Source organism: Portunus trituberculatus, chromosome 41 (assembly GCF_017591435.1).
Source record: "Portunus trituberculatus isolate SZX2019 chromosome 41, ASM1759143v1, whole genome shotgun sequence".
NCBI lineage: Eukaryota > Metazoa > Arthropoda > Malacostraca > Decapoda > Portunidae > Portunus > Portunus trituberculatus.
Window position 1 is genome coordinate 10,704,074 of NC_059295.1, and position 26,085 is coordinate 10,730,158.

General features: G+C 38.6%; 1 protein-coding gene across 14 annotated transcripts in view; it reads right to left on the bottom strand.

Moving 5' to 3' along the window:
- Positions 1-683: 683 nt before the first annotated feature.
- The window catches only part of LOC123516490 (E3 ubiquitin-protein ligase HECTD1-like), a 136,361-nt gene continuing 110,959 nt past the window's right edge, over positions 684-26,085 (bottom strand). For 7 of the 14 annotated variants that reach the window (XM_045275850.1, XM_045275849.1, XM_045275848.1 and 4 more), the window contains 11 exons: positions 24,583-24,779; positions 24,042-24,212; positions 22,350-22,467; positions 21,845-22,085; positions 17,919-18,142; positions 17,404-17,489; positions 17,161-17,294; positions 15,049-15,202; positions 4,158-4,741; positions 2,359-3,049; positions 684-1,927 (listed from right to left, as the gene is read on the bottom strand). In XM_045275850.1, the coding sequence (XP_045131785.1) occupies positions 1,790-1,927; positions 2,359-3,049; positions 4,158-4,741; positions 15,049-15,202; positions 17,161-17,294; positions 17,404-17,489; positions 17,919-18,142; positions 21,845-22,085; positions 22,350-22,467; positions 24,042-24,212; positions 24,583-24,779 (2,738 nt within the window). In that variant the 3' untranslated portion in view covers positions 684-1,789. Of the gene's footprint in view, positions 1,928-2,358; positions 3,050-4,157; positions 4,742-15,048; positions 15,203-17,160; positions 17,295-17,403; positions 17,490-17,918; positions 18,143-21,844; positions 22,086-22,349; positions 22,471-24,041; positions 24,213-24,582; positions 24,780-26,085 lie in introns of all 14 variants that reach the window. The other 7 variants (XM_045275853.1, XM_045275857.1, XM_045275859.1 and 4 more) reach the window with 3 other exon arrangements.

The window sequence follows — 26,085 nt, forward strand, 5'->3', positions numbered from 1 at the left end:
GATGTGTACTAGGTAGGCAAAAATAACAAGGTAGGTAATAATCAAAACAGTGGCAAAGATTTTAATACTCATTTGTTTTCCAATTCTCCTTGTTGTATTATCAAATATGTTATATGCTCATGTGTAGATAAGAAGTGATATATGTTAATTAGTGCTGTATTGTAAACTAGATATTTTTTAAATGTAATCTGTGATCAATGAACCATCCATCTATCTATGGAATGTTCTTCACTTGTTTTTTACCTAGAATATGAAATCAAAGCTTTTTGTCTGTCAACCCTCCTGACTGACTGTCTGTAGCCTTTTTTCTTATTGGTGCAATGTTGGATCTCTTGCTATCTTCTATTGCTATTTTCATGCCAACTGCTCCTCTGATCTTGTTAACTGCATGCCACTCTTCCTCCTGTGGCCTTGCTGCAAAAGACTTACTTCTTTTTCTCACCCCCATTCTGTTCACCTCTTTAATGCAAGAGTTGACCAGTACTCCAAATCATTCATCCCTTTCTCTGGCAAATTCTGGAATCTCCTGCCTACTTCTGTATTTCCATATTTCCATCCATGTATGACTAACATTCATTAAAAGGGAGGTTTCAAGACATTTATCCCATTCTTTTGGCTAACTCTCTCAACCCTGATTGAGGGCTGGCATCTCAATAGGCCTTGGAAAAAAAATAAAACTTCTCTTCAAATCCTGAATCTTTATTGGTTACATCAACATGACTAACAGTGGCATGCTTGTGTTTTATTTATTACAGTATGTACAAGTTGCTGTCTATGCAATGCCTTCACACCAGTATCACAGAAAGACATAAGCTAATAGTGACAACATAAAACAACTGGCCATGGTGAGCCTACACATGATGACTACATGTCAAGACAAAACAAAATTTGGGAAAAATAATGAGGAAATATGATTTTCTTTACACACTTCATACACCAGCTCATTGGGAAAAAAATTAGCTTTCTGATAGTCATATAATTCATATACTGTAGGTACCAACAGTTTTTTGGCCCAAAAATATCCATTTTATTTGAGTTACTGACTGAATGTTCTATATATATATATATATATATATATATATATATATATATATATATATATATATATATATATATATATATATATATATATATATATATATATATATATATACACACACACACACATACATAAATTTACCAATATACATAGTACTACAATTTAGACAATAGAGTTCTCTAAATTGATCAGTTAGAAAAGTAAACACAATTTTTTCCCATCCTCACTAATAGGCTTTAAAAATGCAAAGCTATAGATAAAGGACACTTCCTGAATTATACTTATAGTTCTCTTAAGACAACACTGTATTCTGTACTGTTTCCAAATTATATTTTGATATAATGGACTCCTCGAATCTTATACCAGGAATATAATTTGCACTTGGACCTTTTTGAAGGATTTGTTTTCCTTCGAGTTAAGAGAATAATGTGATCATTACACATAGTGTAACATACTCTTCCCAAATACTTGACTTCACAGTATCTTACTTTCATTCTGATTACAATCTTCCAATAATTAAAACCTAAATCCAGTTGTCTATGATAGAGAATATATATATATATATATATATATATATATATATATATATATATATATATATATATATATATATATATATATATATATATATATATATATATATATATACTTTTTGATAAAATGTATATGAATAAGATTTAAGAATCACATTTTTACATTTTCAGTGACTGTTTTGTTCATCTCATCCTATCATACACACTGTTACAGTCATTAATTAAGATGGAAGCCCTTCTCCCGTGTTGCTGCAAGAAGCCTCTCCTTCATAATTTTCTCTGAGGAGTAATCTGGTAATTTAAGATAATGGACACAAGTGTTGACTGATGGGTATGAGCCATCTCCAGCATCCACCTGAAACAAACAAGAATGACATGAGTGAGCAAGTTCATCAGTAGAATTCTAAGTTATCCTTTCTTTATCATTTTACAACTGTAACTTCCATCCACAAACACTTAGGGCTGTGTGTGTGTGTGTAATCAAGATGCAGAAAATTCAATGGCTTGATAATTGTAAGGACATATGTTTAATTTTTCTGCTTCAAGAACAATTATTCCATAACTAAGACCAATCAACACGATGATGATGCCTTTCAAGATCATATCACAATTTAGTTCTAAATACATAATGAAAAAATAAACAGATAACTAAGAATATCAAAAATAAAATAGAATGCTGCTCTTGGACCACAAGTAACACATGAATACAAAGTCAATTAAATACCTTTTTGTAACATTTGATCAATATGTACTTTCTTCCAAAAGAAAAATAAAGATAGAGCTTACCTTGCGCACCACAGTGAGACGGGGATGGAGGTTAGCAAGGCCACCTGGGGGTAAGGAAGAGCAGCCTGTGGTAAACTGCAGAAAAGCCTTGCGTTCTTCAGCTGTAAGGCCAACCAAAATATTGACAAGTCTTAAAAACCCTGGTGAGTCTCTGGTGTAGCCCAGCTTGGGTTCTGTATATGCCAGGATGTCTTCACGACTCCATACAGGAGCCTGATCACCACAAAGCATAAGTCTCAGTTCATCTGGGCTAAAGGCACCCAATTTTTTCAAGGGGAACACCTGAGAGAAACCTGCACGGAAAGCCTCCATCTGTCGTCTTATGCCAGCTTCTAAGGCCCAGTTCAAGGTGAGATCTATGTAGTCTTCCACATTAGCTAGAGTGACTTCTTGGTCTGCTCCTCCAGACCGCAACTCCACTGCACTGTAACAAGCATGTTTAGAAGGAGCAGCATATTGCATAGTCAGACACAAATCCTCCAGTCTGATCGCTGGTAGTTCAGCACCCTGGCCACCTGGAACTGATGGAAGGGTCAGGTTGAGGAGCTGAAGGCGACGGTCATCTTCTGAGAGAATGGTGTCATTGAGAATTTGTTGCTTTAAGGCTACAAGAGCCTTGAGCTGTTGCAAGAATCCTCCTCTCACGGCATCAATTTCATAGAGATCTTCCAGTGTCAGCAATCCACTGAACCTGTTGATAAAAGAATTTCTTTAGATTCATGGAAAATGTAAAAGAAATAACATTTTACAACAATGCCACTATCTCCACAAGTTAATCAATCATCAGATTACTAAGAACATTCCTACTTTGTTTTGGCTGGTAACAATGCAGCAATTTATTAATTTTGTGAATATGAAAGACAACAATGGCACACAGTGAGCATCTAATGCTACTAATGAATAATCTCAAATCATTCTAGAAGATTCCACCCTTATTCCATTTCCTGAGGAGACAAAAGATATTAATAACACAAACTGCTGCTACCCTAACCATAAATATAAGTGACATTTAAAGACAATATCAAAAAAATAAAAATGATCATTGTGATTCATCTATATGGAGGAGGCAGTAGACACCTGGCAAAATGATAATTATTCCTAGTGAGGTCTAATAGCACTCATTGGTTCAAGGAGTGCTGTGAACTTATCATTAAAGCCAGCTGTAATCTCACTGAATGTTTTCCTTTGTGTTTCACAACACGAGGAGTCAGTCACAGCCTGCACTCTAAATATAGCTCTCTTCCTTCACATGAAACTACATGCATCTATCTACCCATATATCCTTCAAACAAAATTTAAAATTGAGAGAGAGAGAGAGAGAGAGAGAGAGAGAGAGAGAGAGAGAGAGAGAGAGAGAGAGAGAGAGAGAGAGAGAGAGAGAGAGAGAGAGAGAGAGAGAGAGAGAGAGAGACTCCTATACCATCCTTAGAGTTCCCTTCTGACTATATTTCTCTTGGACTTGTTTGGGGGCCAGCACCTGATTTTTTTTTTCTCCCAAATAATTTTTTTTCCCTTTGCCAGTTTTCCCTTTTACATAAGAAAAAAATAATATTATTCATATTGATATTCCAATCTATTTTCTCTAGTGGCATGGTGATGACATCATCAGACACTATGTGGCCCCATACCAAGTGAATAAGATGCAATGCAATGGAAAGTGGAAATCCCTTCCTCCATTTTTTTCTTAATTACAGTAAGACTGGAGATTTTATCTGTGCCATCTCTGTTTCATAAGAGAATTTTAGCCAAGCATGTAAATAGACATATTAATACACTTCAATCAGAAATACCCTACTTACCAGGGTTGGGTGTCTGTGATGCGATACTTGGGAGGATCCAACTCCAGTTCCTTCTCGCTCTCTTCACTAATTATGGAGGAGGTCATGAGGTCTTCCTCCATTGGTAATGAAGAGAACCCTCCTCTAGGCTTGACTGAGCTGCCAGCTAAGCCTCGATCCTTCACATTTGCAAACTCACCATGACACATGAGTTTGAGGAAAGGTCGAGACAGTGGCAGATCTACAAGTCTGTTATCCTGTAAAGTTTTGGCTAAAAAGATCCCTAGGAAGTGGAACAACTCAACAACTTTATCACAAATAGTGCTATCCTGTGGAAGCGGGGAAGGGAAGAGGCCTCCCTGTCGAAGAATGTAATAGCCTGGTGGTCTCTTTTGGAGATCTACAGTCCCACTTCCTCCATCCAGAGCTGGAGGTGTTATGGGGTCAGCTGTCTGGTCATCACAGATCCACATGGCTAAGTCTGCTCTCTGCAGCTCCCCAGCTACAAGAGCATAAAACTCCAAGGTAGGACCCAGGCCAGTCCCTTCCTCTTCCCGGAACTCTACCTCGAGGATGGACTTGCGACTGGCATGCACCCTCATCACCTAAAAACAAAGCATCATTTGTAGTGGTATAGCATTTCTTTAGTCAAAAATAATGTTACATGGCAAACAAGGATAACTTCATTACAATTAACCCAATTTAAGTCAGAACTGAACAAGGTAGATATCAGGTAAGTTGAACACTCTCAGGATTATTATTATCATTATTACTATTACTTTATTTTTTTGTTCTAACCCGAATGCACCAGTAGGAATTTTTGCCCTCTGATTGTTTGAGTAATATTATGTAACTAGGCTTATATACTAGTTAAAATAACCCTGATAGGTCTTTTATCTTTCATGTCATTTCAGAAGCTGTTACGAGCCATTAGAAACAAAATTAGCGTTTACACAGCTGACTTAACAACCGCGAGACAATGTCTACCTCAGCGTTTGCTTGCACAGAGAGAGAGAGAGAGAGAGAGAGAGAGAGAGAGAGAGAGAGAGAGAGAGAGAGAGAGAGAGAGAGAGAGAGAGAGAGTGTGTGTGTGTGTGTGTGTGTGTGTGTGTGTGTGTGTGTGTGTGTGTGTGTGTGTGTGTGTGTGTGTGTGTGTGTGTGTGTGTGTGTGTGTGTAATTCACCTTGGTCGCCTGCTGGTCACCTAGCCAGTCTTCCCCATTACGGAGCAAGCTCAGAGCTCACAGACCGATCTTCGGGTAGGACTGAGACCACAACACACACAACACACATCGGGAAAGCGAGGCCACAACCCCTCGAGTTAGATCCCGTACCTATTTACTGCTAAGTGAACAGGGGCCACACATTAAGAGGCTTGCCCATTTGCCTCGCCGCTTCCCGGGACTCAAACCCTGCCCTCTCGATGTGTGTGTGTGTGTGTGTGTGTGTATTTACCTAGTTGTATAGTACAGGGTTTGAGCGGGGCTTGTAGTGTCCTGTCTCCATGTCTCCATTTATTTAGTTTTTCTTTAGTAATATAAACACTATGTGCTGTAACAATTCCATTATCCAATGCATTCCATTTTTCCACTGTTCTGTGTGGACAACTGTATTTTCTAATACCTTTCACACATTGCCTCATCCTTATCTTCTTTTCATGTCCTCTTGTCTTTCCATCTTCCGTCAACAGCACCAGGTCTTCTATGTCTATCTTTTCAATATCATTTACTATCTTATACATTGTTATTAGTTCCCCGCATTCTCTTCTATCTTGTAAGGTTGGCAGTCCGATTTCCTTCAGTCGTTCTTCATATGTGAGGTTCTTTAATTCTGGCACCATCTTTGTAGCAATCTTCTGTATCCTTTCCAATTTCCTTAAATTTTTTTAGAGCTTGAAGACCATACCACTATTGCATGTTCCAGCCTTGGGCGTATCATACTTGTGATTATTTTTTTTCATCATATCTTTATCCATGTAATTAAATGCCACTCTTATATTAGTCAACATTTTATATGATAGTCCAAATATCTTGCTTATGTGTTTATCAGGGCTCAGATTTTCTTGTATAATCACTCCAAGATCTTTTTCCTCTTTAGTCTTCATTATTTGCTCCTCTCCCATCAAATAGTTTCATACTGGTCTTTTCTTACTCCTTTCTAGTTCAACTATGTGACATTTCTTGGCATTAAACTCCAATTTCCACTTTCTGCTCCACTCATAGATCTTTTTTAAATCTTCCTGCAACAGCAGACAGTCCTCTCTGGTTTTGATAAATCTTAGCAACTTTGCATCATCAGCGAATAAATTTATATAACTGTTTATCCCAATGTGAATGTCGTTTACATAAACTTAAAACATAATGGGGGGCTAACACTGACGCTTGTGGCACTCTGCTAGTTACTTTACCCCAAGATGAGTATGTATCTCTGATCACAGTTCTCATTTCCCTATCCTTCAAATAATCGCTTATCCATTCGAGCAAGGTTCCTCATAATCCTCCTATGTTCTCTAGTTTCCAAAGTAGTCTTCCGTGAGGGACTTTATCAAAACAACTTTTTAATGTCCCAGGTATACTGTGTCTACCCATCCATCTCTGTTTTCAAGTCCTGCAATAACTCTCAAGTAGAAGCTTAATAAGTTTGATACAGGTAACTCTTGATTTACGCGATAGATGCGTTCCAATAGGCATCGCGTATATCAAAATTTGTGTAAAATAAACCTGTAATTCTCATAAGAAACAATAGATAATAGGGGGGATGTGGGATATGGTAAAAAAAAATTTGTACAAAATACTCTATTTATTTGGCAAAATTAACATGTTTTTATTATTTACCATTCTAAATACTAGAAGTGTACTTAAAGTAAAGGGAAAAACAAGAAATAATAAGAGAAAGCAAAAAATAATAAGAGAAAACAACAAAACAAAGAATACGTAAACACAACACTCACTGCGTCACTACCTTCACCACTCACACCACAGTCAGTCACCATCTCCCTCTGAGCTTTTCCACTTTATCAAAAGTCCACTTATCAAAAATAACCCCACAGTATAAAAGTAAACACTAGTAAAAAAATAAACACAGGACGCCAATGTCTTAATTCATCCCTCACAAGCACACGCCGTTGCTGTCCACCTCCTAGTCAAGGACGTCATCATCCACCTGCGATCCCTCTGCTTCCTCGGGATCGTCCACATCCTCTTCTGGTACTACATCTTCCACTGGTGTTTTCTTGAAAAACTGCAGCATGGTGGTCTGGCACTTTTTCTTGGAAAATTCTTTTTGCATCACTGTGGAGCAGAAGAGTGCATCCATGGCAGCGGAACTCCCACCTATCAGCCAGCTGCGGAACTCTCTGGCGCACAATTTGAAATTGCGTCTGGCGCTCAGTTTGAAAATGTGGTCGGGCCAAATCGTGTATAAGCAAACCAATCGCGCAAATTTAATTAATTATAATATTTTTTCGGTTGCGTATTAACAAAAACGTGTAAATTAAACACACACATATCAAAAGTTACCTGTACACATGACTGCCCTGTCCTGAACCCAAATTGTCTGTTCGATATGACTTGCTCCTCTTCTAGAAATTTAACCTATTTTTCTTTGATAATTATTTCACATAACTTCCCCAAGACACTTGTAAGTGACACTGGTCTGTAGTTTAGTGATTCAGTTGCCTTTCCTCCTTTAAATATCGGTATTACATTGGCTCTCTTCCATTCTAGTGAAACTTTCCCTTCATTTATTGAACTTATAATTATTTCCCAAATTGGATCCAGTAGTTGCTCTTTACATTCTTTTAACACCCAGCCTGATACACCATCTGGCTCCATTGCTTTTCTGACTTCCAACTTATCCAATAATCTTCCAATATCCTCTTTGTGCACTGCAATCTCCTGTAATCCTTGCAAACCCATGTCCTATTATGCTCTGTGAAATCATCATCTGCAGTGAATACTGTTTTGAAGCTCTCATTCATTATTTCACATATTTCCTTCTCTGTTTGGTATGTCTTCCCTTCTTTAATTATCTTTTTCAATTGTTTACTTATTCTTTGTTTTGCTGTTTATAAACTTGTTGAAAAGTTTGGGTTCATCTTTGCTTTTATTCACCACATCTTTCTCAATGTTTCTTTTTTCCTCTCTCCTTACTCTGATATATTGATTTCTGCATCTTTGTACTGCAGTCTGTTATGGTCATTTCCCTGCTTTATGAGTTTCTTCCACACTTTATTTTTTGCCTTTTTTGCTTGTATGCATCTAGCATTGTACCAAACATGTATTTTTTTCTGAACAGGTACAAACTTTTTTACTCCTTTATTATATTTCTGTAAGAATATATCATATTTCCCTTGTACGGTCTTTCTGTACATAATATTACTCCTCTCTATCAGCAAATTAGAACCTTAATTTTTCAAAATCTGCTCTTGCATAATCTAATCTCTCTCCTTTATAGTCCTCTCTGTAACTTATCTCATCTTCCTCCTGAATTTACATCTCTAATGTCACATGATCACTTCTCCCCATTGGACTAAGGTATTGTATAATTGGAGGGGGCTCTGGTTTCTTCGTGAAAACTAGGTCAAGCAACGATGGTTCTTCTTCCCCCCTGTACTTTGTTGACTCCTCCATCCACTGATCCATTATTTTAACCATAGTTAACTGTAACAGTTTCTCCCTCCACTGCCCAGCATTATCCATTACTTCCATCTCTCTCCAGTTCACTTTTTTACAGTTAAAGTCTCCAACTAAAAGTATTCTTCTATCTCTTCTTATCATGTTATCCAGGCCCTTTATCATCTCCCTTTGCATATCTTTATGTTCTTTCGTTCCCCATGTATTAGTCTTTGGTGGAACATATGTAATTATAACTTTTCTCTTCTTCAATTCTTCCGTTTTGATTGTTACTCCCATTACTTCCCCTTTGTCCTCACCATATTGCACATCCCCCTTTATCCTTCCTGTCCCTCCTCTTTAAAGTTGACATGGATCCCTCTTCTCAGTTTTGTTTCAACGATGAACATTACATCCAGCTTTTTCTCTTTCAAATAATCCCGAACTTCCAATATGCTTGATAACAACCCATCTATATTAGTTAGTATAAGTCACTCTTAATTTCTTGCCTCCTCCACGACCTTCTCTTTCTTCCTTAGGTATCACTTCTTTACTCTCATATCCAGAACCCTCCAGTAAAAATTCTTTTTCTCTATCTCTGTCCTTTTCTCGTTTTTTCCTTAGCTTTACTTCTTATCACTTTCTCCTTTTCCCTCTCTCTAAGTTCATATCTCTTTTTATCCATATATCCTTGTGCTCAGTATCATAGGCCAGCTTCCCTTTTCTAGCCATAATTTCCTCTACAGCCACTTGGGATCTCATTCTCACCTTCATTGGTCTCCTACCTCCTTCACTGTATTTTCCTAGCCTAATCACTTTCTCCACCTCCTGGTCTAATTCTTGTGTACTGTCTTGTACTCATTTGATAACAGTTTTGGCCAATTCTCTCTCTTCACATTCTCTCGTGAATTTATTTGGATTTTTCTTTTCCTTCACCCCAAAAACCACGAAGTTTTTTTTCTTGTCCACTGCATCCGACACCAGGTCTTCTTTCTCTTTAATAACTTCAATAACCGAGACTTTATTCTCCTGAATTTGTCTCTTTACAAACTCTGAAAATTTAACTTTTTCCTCTTCTTGCTCCTGTTTCCATTCATTTTGTAATTCATTCAGCTTGTTATCACCCAATCCACTTCCTGCCCTGTCTACAATCCCATCCTGCACTTTAACCTGCAAGCTCCTTAAGGAGTTTTTGTAATCTTGGCATGTGGCTTTCAATATGTCATTTTGTTTCTTTATTTCTTGTATCTCCTCTTTCAATCCCTGACTTATTGAATTGACCTTCTCACATTCTGTTAATCTCAATTTCAGGTCTGTTTTCCATTATCAGTCGGTCCTGTTTGTCCATTAAATTCGACATCACATTACCTCGTTCATCCCTGAATCTAGAAAAATCCTTGTCCATAATATCATCTGTTAGTTTCCTTAGACCAACTGGAGTTTCAATGCAAAGTTGGTTTTCACACGATGGCGTATGTTTTGATTCTGTCATGCGCCTGGCAGCACTACTCTGTTCCATCACTCTCTTGTTATTCTTTCCGTACATATGATCCAACATTTATCTAATTTGGAGACAGGAGAACCTATGACCCCCTCCCCCTCCTGTACATACGTCTAGGCATGTCTCCAACTCCTTTTGTAGATATTTTCTGTGAGCTCCTCAGATGCGTGAGGTCGGCACGGTGTCTGCACTGTGTGTGTGTGTGTGTGTGTGTGTGTGTGTGTGTGTGTGTGTGTGTGTGTGTATTTACCTATTTGTGTATTACAGGGCCCGAGCTAAGCTCTCTGTGTCGTGTCTCCTTGTCTATTCCTGTCATATCTCTCTTTCATCTGATTGACACACACCGCATCAACGACATCACTACTCAGTTTATTCCACTTATCAATGCTACGATGCGGGAAACTGTATTTTCTCACATCATTTAGACAGATATCTTTTATTAGCTTTTTCCATGTCCTCGGAACTAATTACTTGTGGTCACCTTTATCAACTCTCTGTCCAGTATTTCATTCTTGTTCACCAATTTATACATAGTTATCATGTCTCCTCTTGTTCTTCTCTCTTCTAATGTGGTCAGCCCCAGCTTCCTCAGTCTTTCCTCATAGTCTAACTCCCTGAGTCCTGGTACCATCCTTGTTGCCAGCCTCTGTACCCTTTCTACCTTCTTCACATTTTTCTTCATATGCGGTGACCAGACACAAGCTGCATATTCTAACTGGGGTCTTATTAAGGTACATAATATCTTCTTCATCATTCCTTCATCTAGGTAGTGGAATGCAAGGCCAATATTTTGAAGCATGTTATATGTTTTCCAAAAAATCTTGTTAATGTGTTTCTCCGGTGACAAAGTGTTTTGCAGTTACTCCTAAGTCTTTCTCCTCATTGGTCTCTTTAATTTTCTCATCACCCAGCCTGTAATCCCAGTTTGGTCTGTATCTACTTCTTCCCATTTTCATAACATGGGTCTTGTCTATATTAAATTCCATCTGCCACTCCTTACTCCACTCATATATTTTATCAAGATCTTCCTGTAACTTGTTACAATCTTCCACATTCTTTACTCTCCTCATAATTTTAGTATCGTCCAAACATGTTCATGTAACTGTCAATTCCTACTGGCATATCATTAACATAAATCAAAAACATGATGGGACCAAGCACTGACCCTTGTGGAACTCCACTGGTTACCTTCTTCCACTCGGACTTCCTTCCTCTCACCACTGTTCTCATTTCTCTTCCCATTAAGTAATTTTCCATCCATTTTGCTAGTTTATCATTTACTCCTCCAATCTTCTTTAGTTTCCACATCAGTCTATTGTGTGGTACTTTATCAAAGGCCTTTCTCAAGTCCAGGTAGATAGCATCCACCCATCCCTCTCTATGTTGTAGTATGTCAGTCACTCTTGAATAAAAACATAATAAATTGGATACACGATCTTCCTTTTCTGAAACCAAACTGCCTTTCACTCAGAATGTTTTCACTTTCTAGATACTCACTCCACTTAGCTTTAATTACTTCTTCACATACCTTGCACAATATACTAGTCAACGATACTGGTCTATAATTTAGCGGTTCCATTCTACTACCATTCTTATATATAGGCACAATGTCAGCTCTTTTCCACTCTTTCGGGACTAATCCTGTTCGTATGGAGGTTTCCACAATATCAAATATGGGGTTCAACAATTGATCCTTACATTCTTTTAGCAACCTCCCAGATATGCCATCAGGCCCCATTGATTTATTAATATCCAGATTGCTTATAATTTTCCTTACATCTTCCTTAGTAACCATGATGTCCTGCATTTGCTTTATTTCCGTAGGCCTTCCTCCCATAAAATGCTCCTCCTTTGTAAACACTTTGCAAAAGTTGTCGTTCAAAATTTCAGCTATATCTCCAGCATCTTCATATACTTCTTCCCTGTTTTTTACCTTTTCTATTGCCTCCCTTTTATTTAGTTTTCCATTTATGAATTTGTAAAACATTTTGGGTCACTATCACAGTTTTCCACCACCCTCTGTTCATATTCCTTCTGTGCTGTTCTCCTTACTTCAACATATCTATTCCTTGCTGTTTTGTAGACTTCTCTTGATAATACATCACTGTTTTCTTAAGTTTCTTCCATGCCTTTTCTTTGTTCTTTTTGCTTCTTCACAATTTCTATTAAACCACTGTTTATTATTTAAAGTCCTCTTTCTGTGATATGGCACAAACTTTTCACAGCAGAGTTATACAAATCCATAAATTTATCGTATTTCAATTGCATATCCCTTTCCTGGTATACCACGGACCAGTCAATTTCATTAAAGAACTCCCTTATATGGTTATAATTTGCCCTAGTATAATTTAATTTTTCCTCCCTGCGTTCCACAATCTTATTCGTGCTTAATTCTGTATCCAGCTCAAAGCTTAGGACATCATGATCGCTTTTCCCCAAGGGACATTCATGTTCAATTTCCTCTTTTAGAGATTCCCTGGTAAATACCAAATCCAACCTTGCTGCAACATCTTGTCCCCTGCACCTTGTTGGTGATCTCACCCACTGTGTCATCAAGTTATTTGTTGCTACCTTTAACAATTCTTCTGCCCACTCACCACCGTTCACCACTTCGTAGTCTTCCCACACTATTTCTTTGCAATTAAAGTCTCCAACTATCATCACTCTATCCTTTCTGATGAGTTCTTGCTTCATTCTGTCTAGAGTATTTCTCATCACCATTTGGTACTGTTCATATTCCCAAGCACTGGTTCTGGGTGGTATGTATACTGTTATAATATTAATGTCCCTCTTGCCATCTGTTATAAGCATACTTATCACTTCCTCATTTCTCTTACTATAGTTCACCTCCTTCACTATCAGATCATCCTTAGTAAAAACCATTATACCACCACCACCTTTATTTTTCTATCATTTCTCCATACTTTGTAGTGTTTTACAACAAACCAGTCTAGCTTGTGTGTGTGTGTGTGTGTGTGTGTGTGTGTGTGTGTGTGTGTGTGTGTGTGTGTGTGTGTGTGTGTGTGTGTGTGTGTGTGTGTGTGTGTGTGTGTGTGTGTGTGCACACCATGTATGTAGTACCAATTTATAAAATACATAACACAGACAATATCAGCTGTTAGTTGTAATAGGCATGGAAAATGTGGAGGTGGGGAAAAAAATCCCTTGGGTAGCTCTAATTTTCAGATAATTCAAATTGACTTTCTCCACAATTGGTCTGACTTTTGGTTTGTTACTGTACTACATAAAACATGAAAAAAAGAGATCTTGTTCCATCATTTATGAGAGGTGGTTCCTTAAAATTTGAACACCTATATTTTGAGACTCCTTTGGGATTCCTAATATTTCATAATAGACAAGAAGTAAACATATAATCTGAATTTCTATGACTAGGGAACTGGACAAATACAGTCAACTCTTGATTGACGCGAGTTTAAATAACGCGATTTTGATTTAATGCGACGATACTTAAGGAGATATGATTAAATAACATGATTTATTCAATTTAATGCAGGTTAATTCAACTTGATGTCACACCCATGCTGCTTCTGGTGGGAACCTCACTGGGCTGGCATCCAAACCCAGCAAATTCCAGCCGTGAAGTGGTATCCACAAACACATGGAAGACATTGTTGCCATGGTAATGAGGTTGCTAGTAGGTTGCCGGTAAAACAAACTCCTGAGGTGTTACTATCTCATATATACATTTATGCTTATAAAACAACATTTCTGTTAATTTTTTACAAGTCTTACCACCAAGATAGGATTATTTTGTGATGCCAAGATAGGATTATTTTGTGATGTACAAAGTGAAATCTTGCATGGAACATCGAAAGCAAAACAGGAGATGAATAACCTTTTGTCTGCTGGTGATCAGCAGTGGCTACTGCTGCTGCTGCTGCTGCTGCTTCTTCTTCTTCTTGTGACCCTCTTTAGCTTGTGTGTTGCTTTCACCATATTGCTATTTGTGTGTCCACCCCTCTATAGCCTGCTATAATGGATATTATAACTTTGTATTGATATCCATTATATCAGGTAATAGAGGGACAGACACACAAATATTGTGGTGAAAGCAACACACAAGCTAAAGAGGGTCACAAGAAGCAGCACCTGCCACTGATTGCTGGCAAACAAAAGCCTCCTCATCTCCCGCATTGCTTAAGATGTTCCATGCAAGATTTCACTTTGTACATCACAAAATAATTCTTTCTTTGTGATAAGGCTTGTAAAAACCTAATAGAAATGTTGTTCTGTGAACATAAATGTATATATGAACTCACTCTTCAGTCTGGAGCTAACCTGCACTGTGAGTAGATCGTTTCTCTGCATTTTCAACTAGTATCCTATACTATGGCATCCAAGTGTCCTTCAACCTCCTCACAGGAAAGTGACTCAAGAAATCAAGGAAGACTGTTGGAAGTGTTAGATTACTAAGCTAGGGGTGGAAACACCTCAGTGATTATCCATGTCACAGGACTGAAGGAGAGCATGCTGCGTATCATCAGAGTTAATAAAATGAGAACATGTATTTTTATTATTCCTGTAACCTTAATAGTTTTTGAGGTTTGAGTAATAAAATCCCAAAAATAAGTAGACTTTCCCAGGAGCCAGGAACATAACCCTCCCTATTAACCATCATTTTCTATGGGAGAATTATGTTTGAATAATGTGATATCTCAAGGAATGCAACCCTCGCATTAATCAAGAGTTGACAGTATATATAAAGCACATACACCTCAGAGAAAGTTCAACTGGATAGATAAAAAAAAAAAAAAACTCAAGAAGCCTGAATGCACTACCTGTTGTGCCCACTGGAGGAGGTCTGGGCCACGGGGAACAGTCACCCGCTCATGTTTAAGACGACCGACACGGTACTCATGAGGATCATCCCGCCTCAGGCCCCCGCGGCGCTCCACACTTGCATCCCGCTGGCTTTGCAACCATACTAGTGATCTGAAACAAATATCACATCCTGCTTGGAAAAAAGTTTTAAGCATGTGAATTATCTGCCATATATTGCAGCCTACAAGTTGAGTTTTCTAAGATAATTTTTTTTAGTCAAAACTAGGGATCGACTTATACGGCAGATATAAAATAGCAACCTTTAAATCTATTTGCACCAGTAACATTAGGATACCAGAAAACTGTTACTGAATTTGGCCTAAGGACTGTGTTTACACATGTTATTCTAGTAATACATGGTAAAAACCAGAAACTGCTGCTCATTAAGACTGCACACACTAACAATCTGTAGTAAGTAGCAACAACAGCATACCTACACAATACCGTAGTTTATTACTATAAAATATTTTATTGATACAAAAGCTAAAAACATGATAGTTTCATAATGAAACGATCATGGTTGACTGCTCAGTGCTGCCACCTAGTGATGAGCATTCCATTCAGCTGTTCAGGTGCTAAATTTTAAATATCATTTTATGTTCTTAAATATTTTAGATTATTTTAGGTATAACGTTTTTGGCTTTTGTATCAATAAAATATTCTATAGTAATAAACTACGGTATTTGTGTGAGTAAGTTATTTTTCCTACGAACTACAGAGTGTCAGTCCCTGGCACAACAAGACAGAGGAAGAGGCTATCTCTCCAAGCCAGGAGTTCCATCCCAGGAGTCCTATCTGGCCTCCCTGAGTCCCTTGCCTATAAAATATTCACATCCCCCTTGAATTCCTTTTGGGAGTATGTACAGTCCCCATGAGTAGCAGTTAATTTGGTTTCTTTTGTTCCAATGTTTGAAGCAGGACTGTAGGTAGTTGGACACTTACCATTAGGGTTTTAAAAGTAAATATTTGTCAAATATAGTAGTGAAACAGATGAGTACAGAAAAAAAAGTAAAAACTGACTGCTAGTTTATGTTGAAATGCTATAAGTCCGTGGTGTTTTCAGTGTTTGAATTGTCTTATTTATTTTACTGTAGATAAAACTTAATTTACAACCCAGTACTTAGTGACTGAGGGTGACACTGAAGCAGGCTAAATAATAGGTTAGGGGGGTTGACTTACCTGCAAGGTAAACCTATAGTACAATATTTTGGGGTCAAATTATAGAAGTCGACTAATGTGCCAGACTGACTTAGAAGCCACAATATGTGGTATTCTTGTCACTGTACAAAGCAGGTTTTATGTATATGTAGGTCAGCTTTAGTAATTTCTCAAGTGTACATAACATTTTGTACACACCCAGAGCTTTTTGTCTGTACTTCAATATGTATGAGCTAAAATATTCAGGAATTTATGGTCAAGTTTCATCTACACCTAACCCTCCGTTATCGCGCCCTTCCGTTATCACATTTAGGCGTTATCGCGCACTTATGAAAATCTGCAAAATTAAGTTTTAGCGCATCTGGAAAGTCATTATCGCGCATCCGTAGTAGTAGTAGTAGTAATAGTAGCAGTAGCAGTAGTAGTAGTAGTAATAGTAGAGGTAGTAGTACTACCCATATCCTAACCACACACCAATGAATGGTTAGCTGAGGGAAGAGGAGAAGGAAGAGGTGGAAGGGGAGAAAGATGATGATCATGAGGAGGAGGAGGAGGAGCCAGCAGCCAATCATCGCTATGTATTCATGTCACGTGATTTGAATAAGGAAGCTGATTGGTTCTGGTCATTCTGCTCACCAACACCACCACCACTATCCCTCAGTCTACACATGGTATTCTGTTGTTCAGAGCTGGTTTTTTAGGAAAATTTTTGGGTTGAGGCACCAGTTTATTTATTTCCTTTTTATTCTTCACTTCCGTTATCGTGTTTTCCGCTATCGCGTGGTTTTTTAGGCACCAATTTCATGCGACAATGGAGGATTAGGTGTATATTCAAAACATGAGAAATCCAATAGTTTGCTTGCATAAATAGAACATTTAATAAAAACACCTCCATTTGTTGGCTATTTTACCTTTCAGGACCAAATGCTGTACAGTTGAAATAAAGATGTCTAGTGTCAAATGGGAAGAGCATGGGTGTGGCATAAGTGAGGTCTTCACACCAGGAAGGCAATGCACCACAAGCCAGCACCACAGCTTCACCAACCTGTCAAAATTATTTTTAATTTAATACCATTCTGTAAGAAATTTTCTATTCGTCTTTTCTTCAAATTTATTAGCTGACACTTAGCATAATTATAAGAATATATACAAACCTGCTGGACAAGTTTATTTCCAATCTTCTTTGATTCAAATTCTTCTCTTCGAACACCAAATGCATCCACAGCTTGAACTGATTTGTCTGAAACCAAATAAACACCAGTCATTACCAAATGCAAAGTATGAAGAAAATTAGAATTTGCTTACATTTTTTTATGGTGTTACCAGTTTCATAATATTTGTGATGCCAAAATGTTCCCTTATGACAAGTTGGCACTGCTCAGTCAATCAATTAAACATAATTTTCTCATTGGGAGTTGGTTTAATTTTGAGGTGATCTTCTCTGAACTGAGCTGCCAATGAAGACTACTAAGATCTCCTCCCTAAGGCTGATTGCTCTATTTATTACCTTTTCACTATATGAATACATCTTATGCTGAATGATGCAATCACTACATTCTTGTGTCATTCAGGATTGTGCTGATGAATCAGGAACTATTTTGGTTTCATTCACAACCCATCCCCTGCTACAAAACAATGCATTAAGATTAGATTTTACATACAATATTACCTTGCAGTGCTTTATCCTCATGAGCCAGGATGTACAGTTGCCTGAGCAGCTGCAGCACATCCTCCACTGAGGGGTCTCCAGTGGTAAATGTGGCTGGAGCCTGGGCAGGGCCACCACCAGCTTCAGTTAAGATGTTGGTCCGAGAATTGCGCCTGTTGAGAAGCTGTACTCCCGGGGATTCCCCTTCACTACCATCATCTTCTCGGGCTTCTCCATATATTAAGCTAAGAAATTCAAAAAAATTTATGTAAAAGTTTTCATGAAGGAGTATAAATAAAGAATAACTGAGTCAAGATAATATCAATGAATGTAAAGACTTGTAAACTATACATAAAGGCATATGAGATGAAAGAAGACTATAAGTTAGAGAGAGAGAGAGAGAGAGAGAGAGAGAGAGAGAGAGAGAGAGAGAGAGAGAGAGAGAGAGAGAGAGAGAGAGAGAGTGATATGGTACCTTAAAATTCACTTCAGCAGAAGGTCAGCAATTCTGCTCTTCTGTGTATATGAGTATGTGCTCTCTCTCTCTCTCTCTCTCTCTCTCTCTCTCTCTCTCTCTCCTATTTTGAACCATTACTAAATATTTGAGGTTTTTTTTTTTTTTTTTTTTTTTTTTTACATAGGGAAGAGGGCCGGCCAAGGGCAAAAAAAAAAAAAAAAAAAGTATAAAAAAAGGCCCACTTGAGTGCTGGTTCTCCAAAGAGTTCAAAAAGTGCCAAAACCGTCAGCCAGAATTAGGAGAGCAAATGCCTCGACACCTCCCACTTAAAAGAAGACAAGTTGTAGGAATTCGGAAATACAGATGCAGGGAGGGAGTTCCAGAGTTTACCAGTGAAAGGGATGAATGATTGAGAGTACTGGTTAACTCTTGCATTAAAGAGTTGGACAGAATAGGGATGAGAGGAAGAAGAAAGCCTTGTGCAGCGTGGCTGCAGGAGGAGAGGAGGCATGCAGTTAGCAAGATCAGTAGAACAGTTACCATGAAAATAGCGATAAAATATAGAAAGGGATGCAACATTTTGGCGGTGAGAAAGAGACTGAAGACAGTTAGTCAGAGGAGGGGAGTTGATGAGACGACGAGCTTTCAATTCCACGCTATCAAGCAAAGCTGTGTGACTGGAACCCCCCCAAACATGCGAAGAGTACTCCATACAGGGACGGATAAGGCCCTTATACAGAGTAAGCAGTTGGAGGGCGAGAAAACTGTCGGAGACGCCTCAGAACACCTAACTTCATAGAAGCTGTTTTAGCAAGAGATGAGATATGAATTTTCCAGTTAAGATTATGAGCAAAGGACAGACCGAGGATATTCATTGTGGAAGAGGGAGACAGTTGAGTGTCATTGAAGAAGAGGGGATAGTTGTCTGGAAGGTTGTGTCGAGTTGATAGATGGAGGAATTGAGTTTTTGAGGCATTGAAAACTACTAGATTTTCTCTGCCCTAATCGGAAATCTTAAAAAGATCGGAAGTCAGACATTCCGTGGCGTCCCCACGTGATCTGTTGACTTCCTGAAGGGTTAGACGTCTCTGAAAGAATGTGGAAAGATGTAGGGTGGTATCATCAGCGTAGGAGTGGATAGGGCAAGAAATATGGTTAAGAAGGTCATTAATGAATAATAGAAAGAGAGTGGGTGACAGGACAGAACCCTGAGGAACACCACTATTAATAGGTTTAGAAGAACAGTAGCCGTCTACCACAGCAGCAATAGAGCGGTCGGAAAGGAAACTTGAGATAAAGTTGCAGAGAGAAGGATAGAAGCCGTAGGAGGGCAGTTTTGAAATCAAAGCTTTATGCCAGACTCTATCAAAAGCTTTTGATATGTCTAACACAACAGCAAAAGTTTCACTGAAATCTCTAAAAGAGGATGACCAAGACTCAGTAAGGAAAGTCAGAAGATCACCAGTAGAGCGACCTTGACGGAAGCCATACTGGCGATCAGACAGAAGATTGTGAAGTGACAGATGTTTGAGAATCTTCCTATTCAGGATAGATTAAAAACTTTAGACAAGCAAGAGATTAAAGCTATAGGACGGTAGTTTGAGGGGTTAGAACGGTCACCCTTTTTAGGAACAGGCTGAATGTAGGCGAACTTCCAGCAGGAAGGAAAGGTAGAAGTCGATAGACAAAGTTGGAAGAGTTTGGCCAGGCAAGGTGCAAGCACAGAAGCACAGTTTTTGAGAACAATAGGAGGGACCCCATCAGGTCCATAAGCCTTCCGAGGGTTTAGGCCAGCAAGGGCATGGAAAACATCATTACGAAGAATTTTGATTGTAGACATGAAATAGTCAGAGGGAGGAGGAGAGGAGGACAAGCCCAGAATCGTCCAAGGTGGAGTTGTGAGCAAAGGTTTGAGAAAAGAGTTCAGCTTTAGAGACAGAAGAGATGGCAGTGGTGCCATCAGGATGAAATAAAGGAGGGAAAGATGAAGAAGTGAAGTTATTTGAGATGTTTTTGGCTAGATGCCAGAAGTCACGAGGAGAGTTTGAGTTTGAAAGATTTTGACATTTCCTATTTATGAAAGAGTGTTTGGCAAGTTGAAGAACAGACTTGGCATGATTCGGGCAGAGATATAAAGTGCATGAGATTCAGGAGATGGAAGGCTCAAGTACCTTTTGTGGGCAACTCTCTATCATGTATAGCACGAGAACAGGCTGAGTTAAACCAAGGTTTAGAAGGTTTAGGTTGAGAAAAAGAATGAGGAATGTACGCCTCCATGCCAGACACTAACACCTCTGTTATGTGTTCAGCACAAAGAGATGGGTCTCTGACACGGAAGCAATAATCATTCCAGGGAAAATCAGCATAATACCTCCTCAGGTCCCCCCAACTGGCAGAGGCAAAACGCCAGAGGCACCTTCGCTTTGGGGGATCCTGAGGAGGGATTGGAGAAATAGGACAAGATACAGAAATGAGATTGTGATCGGAGGAGCCCAACGGAGATGAAAGGGTGACAGAATAAGCAGAAGGGTTAGAGGTGCGGAAGAGATCAAGAATGTTGGGCGTGTCTCCAAGACCGTCAGGAATACAAGTAGGGAGTTGCACCAGTTGCTCTAGGTCATGGAGGATAGCAAAGTTGAAGGCTAGTTCACCAGGGTGGTCAGTGAAGGGGAGAGGAAAGACAAAGATGGTGGTGAACATTGAAATCTCCAAGAATGGAAATCTCAACGAAAGGGTAGATGGACAGAATGTGCTCCACTTTAGAAGTTAAGTAGTCAAAGAATTTACTATAGTCAGAAGAGTTAGGGGAGAGATAAACAGCACAGATGAATTTAGTTTGAGAGTGACTGTTAAGTCGTAGCCAGATGGTGGAAAATTCGGAAGACTCAAGAGCGTGGGCACGAGAGCAAGTTAAGTCGTTGCATACATAGACGCAACATCCAGCTTTGGAATGAAAATGAGAATAGAGAAAGTAGGAGGGAACAGAGAAGGGGGCTACTGTCAGTTGCCTCAGACAGCTGTGTTTCGGTGAGGAAAAGAAGATGAGGTTTAGTAGAGGAGAGGTGGTGTTCCACAGATTGAAAATTAGATCTAAGACTGCGAATGTTGCAAAAGTTAGTGTAGAAAAAGTTGAGGGAGGTGTCAAGGCATTTGTGGTCTTCAACAGGAGAGGTGTCCGACCTGGGGACATTTTTGGTCCCCTTCCCAGATGGGGACTCTGAGGCGTTGTTTATTTCGGGTCCCATTTTTCTTTTAAATTTTGATTTGGAGTGAAGGGTGTATGTGTGGTAAGTGCATGTAGTTTTGTGTGAAGAAGGAGAGCTGTCTTTACAGGGTAGCAAGATCACAACTAGCTTTAATGGAAGGTTCACAGGACAACATAAAAGCACTATATAAGCAATGGATACAAATACAAAGATATTTGATTTACTAATCTTTCACTGACTGATCTATTTGCAAAACACAGCATTACCATTCCAACAAAACTCACGTATAAGTTGGTTCCCAAATACGCCGAAGTCTCTCTTGTCGGGAGGGAAAGTTTGCGGCATGGACTAAGGTCTGGACGGCAGTGAAGATAGTGGAGTTCTTGTCAGTTATTGGAACATCTACATCTGGGATGCCAGGCAAGTTGGGACCACGGAGTGTGAGAGTGAGGCGTGGTCCACTCACCACCTCACTGGGTGTGTCACACAACTGGTCTTCACTTCCTGGTGCTGGAATCTCCAGATCTACCCAAGGAAAATTATAGTTCAGTTATCAAAAGGTCTGAATAATGTAAAACTGCATTTCAGACTCTTCCTCATGATTGGCTGTTCATCAGACATTTAATGAGCATTAGACTTAAACTCATTATGCACCCTACAAGATGTATTAATAAATGCATGTACAAAAACTTGTTTTTGTTCCTATGGTAACAAATGATATCAACTCTCTTTCGTGATACAGAATACTAAGATCACTGGCCTGATCACATGTGATGACAACTGACCTACCTTGAGTTTGGTTAACATTAGTGCGGCCTGGACGAGGGTCAAATGCAGGGATCAGTGCTGGGAACTGCCGTTTTATAACAAAGTCATCATCCCAGCCTCTCCTCTTGCCATTTCGAACCTGCTGCATATACATGGCAGATATAAAGAATCGCATAATTACACACAAATAAGTAATTGCTCATCAGGCTCTTCATCAACACCTTGTATTTTCTCCATTATTAGGAAGACTTTAGAGAAAGATAACTAATCTAGCATATAACAGAAAAATATAAATATATTTTATTATTAGATGCAAAATTCCCAAGATTAAAAAATGAATGAAGAAAAATCCTAACAGGTAAAATACTACAATGAATCTCTATTCTGATCCTATTTCAACTGATAATTTACATAAGTACATAGTTTATTCAAGTCATATACGGAAATGTAAAATGTACATTAAGAGGATAATCTAAAGTGAAAGGTCATAGCTGAATCAGGACAGGACCTTCTTGCTTGGTATACAAGTGCAGATCCAACAATGTCAGGATGCAAGTTCCTTAGATTTGAACTTGCTATATTAACCTTTATAGCCCGTCATAACAGGAGGGAGCATTTTCAAGATACGTAGTTAAACAAAAATGGGTAGCAAATGTTAGAAAGTTTCCTCGAGTCCTTTTAGTGTTCAATCAAATTATTTTAACAAACACTGGGACATTTATATATCATTAGAAAGCTTAGGAGTTGCTCTTTGCTGTGGTATAATCATTACTGAACAAACACAACATGTATGTACCAAAAAAAATCAATGGTAAAAAAAAATTTAGAGCAAGATAAATTTAGATTAGAAAGGTATTCTTTTATTTCCTTGATTTTTTTTTTTGCAAAAACGCATCAACAAAGTTTATGAATCACATATCAATTCAAAAATAAGAAGTTTTCCTTTGATATACTGCATTCATTATAGAAAATAAAGCAGGAAAGTCATCAAAATGTAATATAATGAAAATTCAACTTCTCGTGGTCAGAAACAAGCATCAACTCATCCTCCTCATGTGACTCCATCAAGCCAGCACCACACACATCTAAGCCAATAAGTTTTCCTTTGATATACTGCATTCATTATGGAAAATAAATCAAGGAAGTAAGCAAATTGTAATATGAAAATTCAACTTTGCAGTCAGAAACAAGTGTCAACACATCCTCCTCAGCCGACTCCATTAAGCCAGCACTACACACTCTTATCTAAATAACGATTCCAATATTATCATGCATCATAATACGTTTCTGAACTGCTTACTTATCCATGGAAATACATGTACGAGTATATCTTATATCTCATCAAGAAATACATGAAAAATTATAAAATACAGCACACTGACATTAGTGCTCTCACCATCCTCATGCTTGGCACCCTCACACCTACACAAACATACCCTTGTAAAAGCTGATACGTGATTGGCTAAGTGTCCACCATTTTGAAAACAAAGGGTCAATGACAGGCCTCGATATATGACAAATAGCCTTAAGCATAAACAAACTGTGCAACATAAAAGGAGCGCAGCATTTGAAAAGCGCCACGATCGTGCCTGACAGACTCTAACGTAAGAGCCACGATCGTGCCCGACGGGCTATAAGGGTTAAGAAAGATTTATCGTAACATGATAAGTCAAAAGTATAGAAGGTATAATGGAATGAATGTTCAGTTATTACATTATTCAAGTGTATCCTTACTGTTACTTCATAACATTCCTCCTCCTCCTCATAATCTTCATCATCTTCATCATTGTCATCATCATCATTTTCATCTTCATCTGGATCAGGAAGCTCATCATCAGTCAACTCAGCCAGTAAAGTGCTTGCCCGACAACTCTCCAGGAAATCCTGTGAATCACCATCATTTAGTAATCTACATACATATTGGAGAATTGCACATGTGAAATTAGGGAAGTAGATGCAATACAAGATACCATTTTTTTTTTTTTTTTATGTTTTGTTTTTCCAATCATATATAATAAATATTTTTCTCTCTTGAGAGGTACTCCACACATTACATTAATATCTTTGAAGGTTATGTAATATTGTTCCTGCACAAGAAGACAGGTCACACCAATTAAAGCAGGCTTGCTGCTATATTATCACAACTGGTTGCCTTCCATCACTTCAATCAAAAACTTAAACAGCAACGTTTATGACAAAATTTACCAACAATGTGGAAAAGCCTGATTAACAAATCTTTTATTTTGTAACTCACCTCAAGACTAACTTGCTCTGAGTCACTTGATGTGGAGGTGAGACTCATAGTAAGGCCATGAGGGAAGGAGGAGAGGTTGGTGGAGGGCTGATTGGAGGTGGAGGTGGCAGCAACTCCTGTAGCTGTGGTGGAAGTGGTGGAGGTGGTGCCTGAGGTGAGGGTTGGGTAGCTCTGGGCTGTACTCAATGGACCTGGCCCTGCACACCAAATATAACATCTACACCTTAGAATGAAGCAACTACAATATTTACTCTAATCATCAATGATTCAAGACACTTTATACAAATTGCTAGCCTTCCTTCGAACAAACACAGACCCATGCAAATGCACACGTACAGCCCGCGCACACACACACACACACACACACACACACACACACACACACACACACACACACACACACACACCAAAAATCCAAAATAGAAAGCACTACTCCTTACTACCCATCTGACCTGGACTGACAAGCTTCTGTTTCTATTGAATAAGAAATATAATCAAAATTAATGAGATGAGAATTGCATGAAATCACTGAGTGAAGTAGTGCTGTATGTCTTCCCTTCAATGGCATAGCACAGTGATCATTAAATAGGACATAGGACAGAGTTACTATAGTTGAGAATCCTTCATTCAAAATTCCTGGGACTGATTTTTTCCAATTTTTTAAATGTTTTTACCTGAATTTGTAAAATAGGACAGCTTGATGATGAAATTCAAATGTAAACAAAACATCCATTTACATTTCATAATATGTATAGCCTGCACATATACCATGAATGTAGTTTTACTATAGCCACAAAAATATATTGACAAAGTGCAAATATAGCAGCACATCCACATAACAAAGCTTGGTTGCTCGATTCATACCCACAGGAGGTATCAAATAGTTGCAAATTGTGAATCATGGTAATTCACGTACCCTCAAGATGCCATGCTCAGTTTTTCAACCACTTAAAGTGAGAATCTAGAGCTTCTAGTCAGACACAGCAGAGGGAGATGTCTCGCCTCTGCTACCTTGCCTATTTTGCCCTTGCCCTTGCTACTACCTTCTCATTTCATCCTTACATTTCATTGTCCTTGTTATAATGTATCCTAGCAAGCTTAACATTGAAGGGGACATTGTTTTAATGGCATTTAAGAATGGTTTGGTAATCATGAGACTGGAAAGAAGATAGGAAGATCAGAGGCAGCAATGACATGGGTGGGAGAGTCCACACTGGGCACTGAGAACAGACATATTTATAAAGAAAGGCTCTGGGCAAAAAAAAAAAGACATATAGGAATAGTAAATTGATATGATGTATGTCTTGTTAAAACAGAGTTGCTGCACCCTCTTTTTCTAGGATAGAAGAGACTTATGAGCAGGAGCAATACCACAGTGTGTGTGTGTTCCAAGGACTAGTGCAGTCTTCTTTACCCATGTGACAGCTACATCTCATCCATCTTCCTTTCAGGCTGACAATTACTGAACCCCCCCTCTAAAACGAATGCCATCAAAACACACTT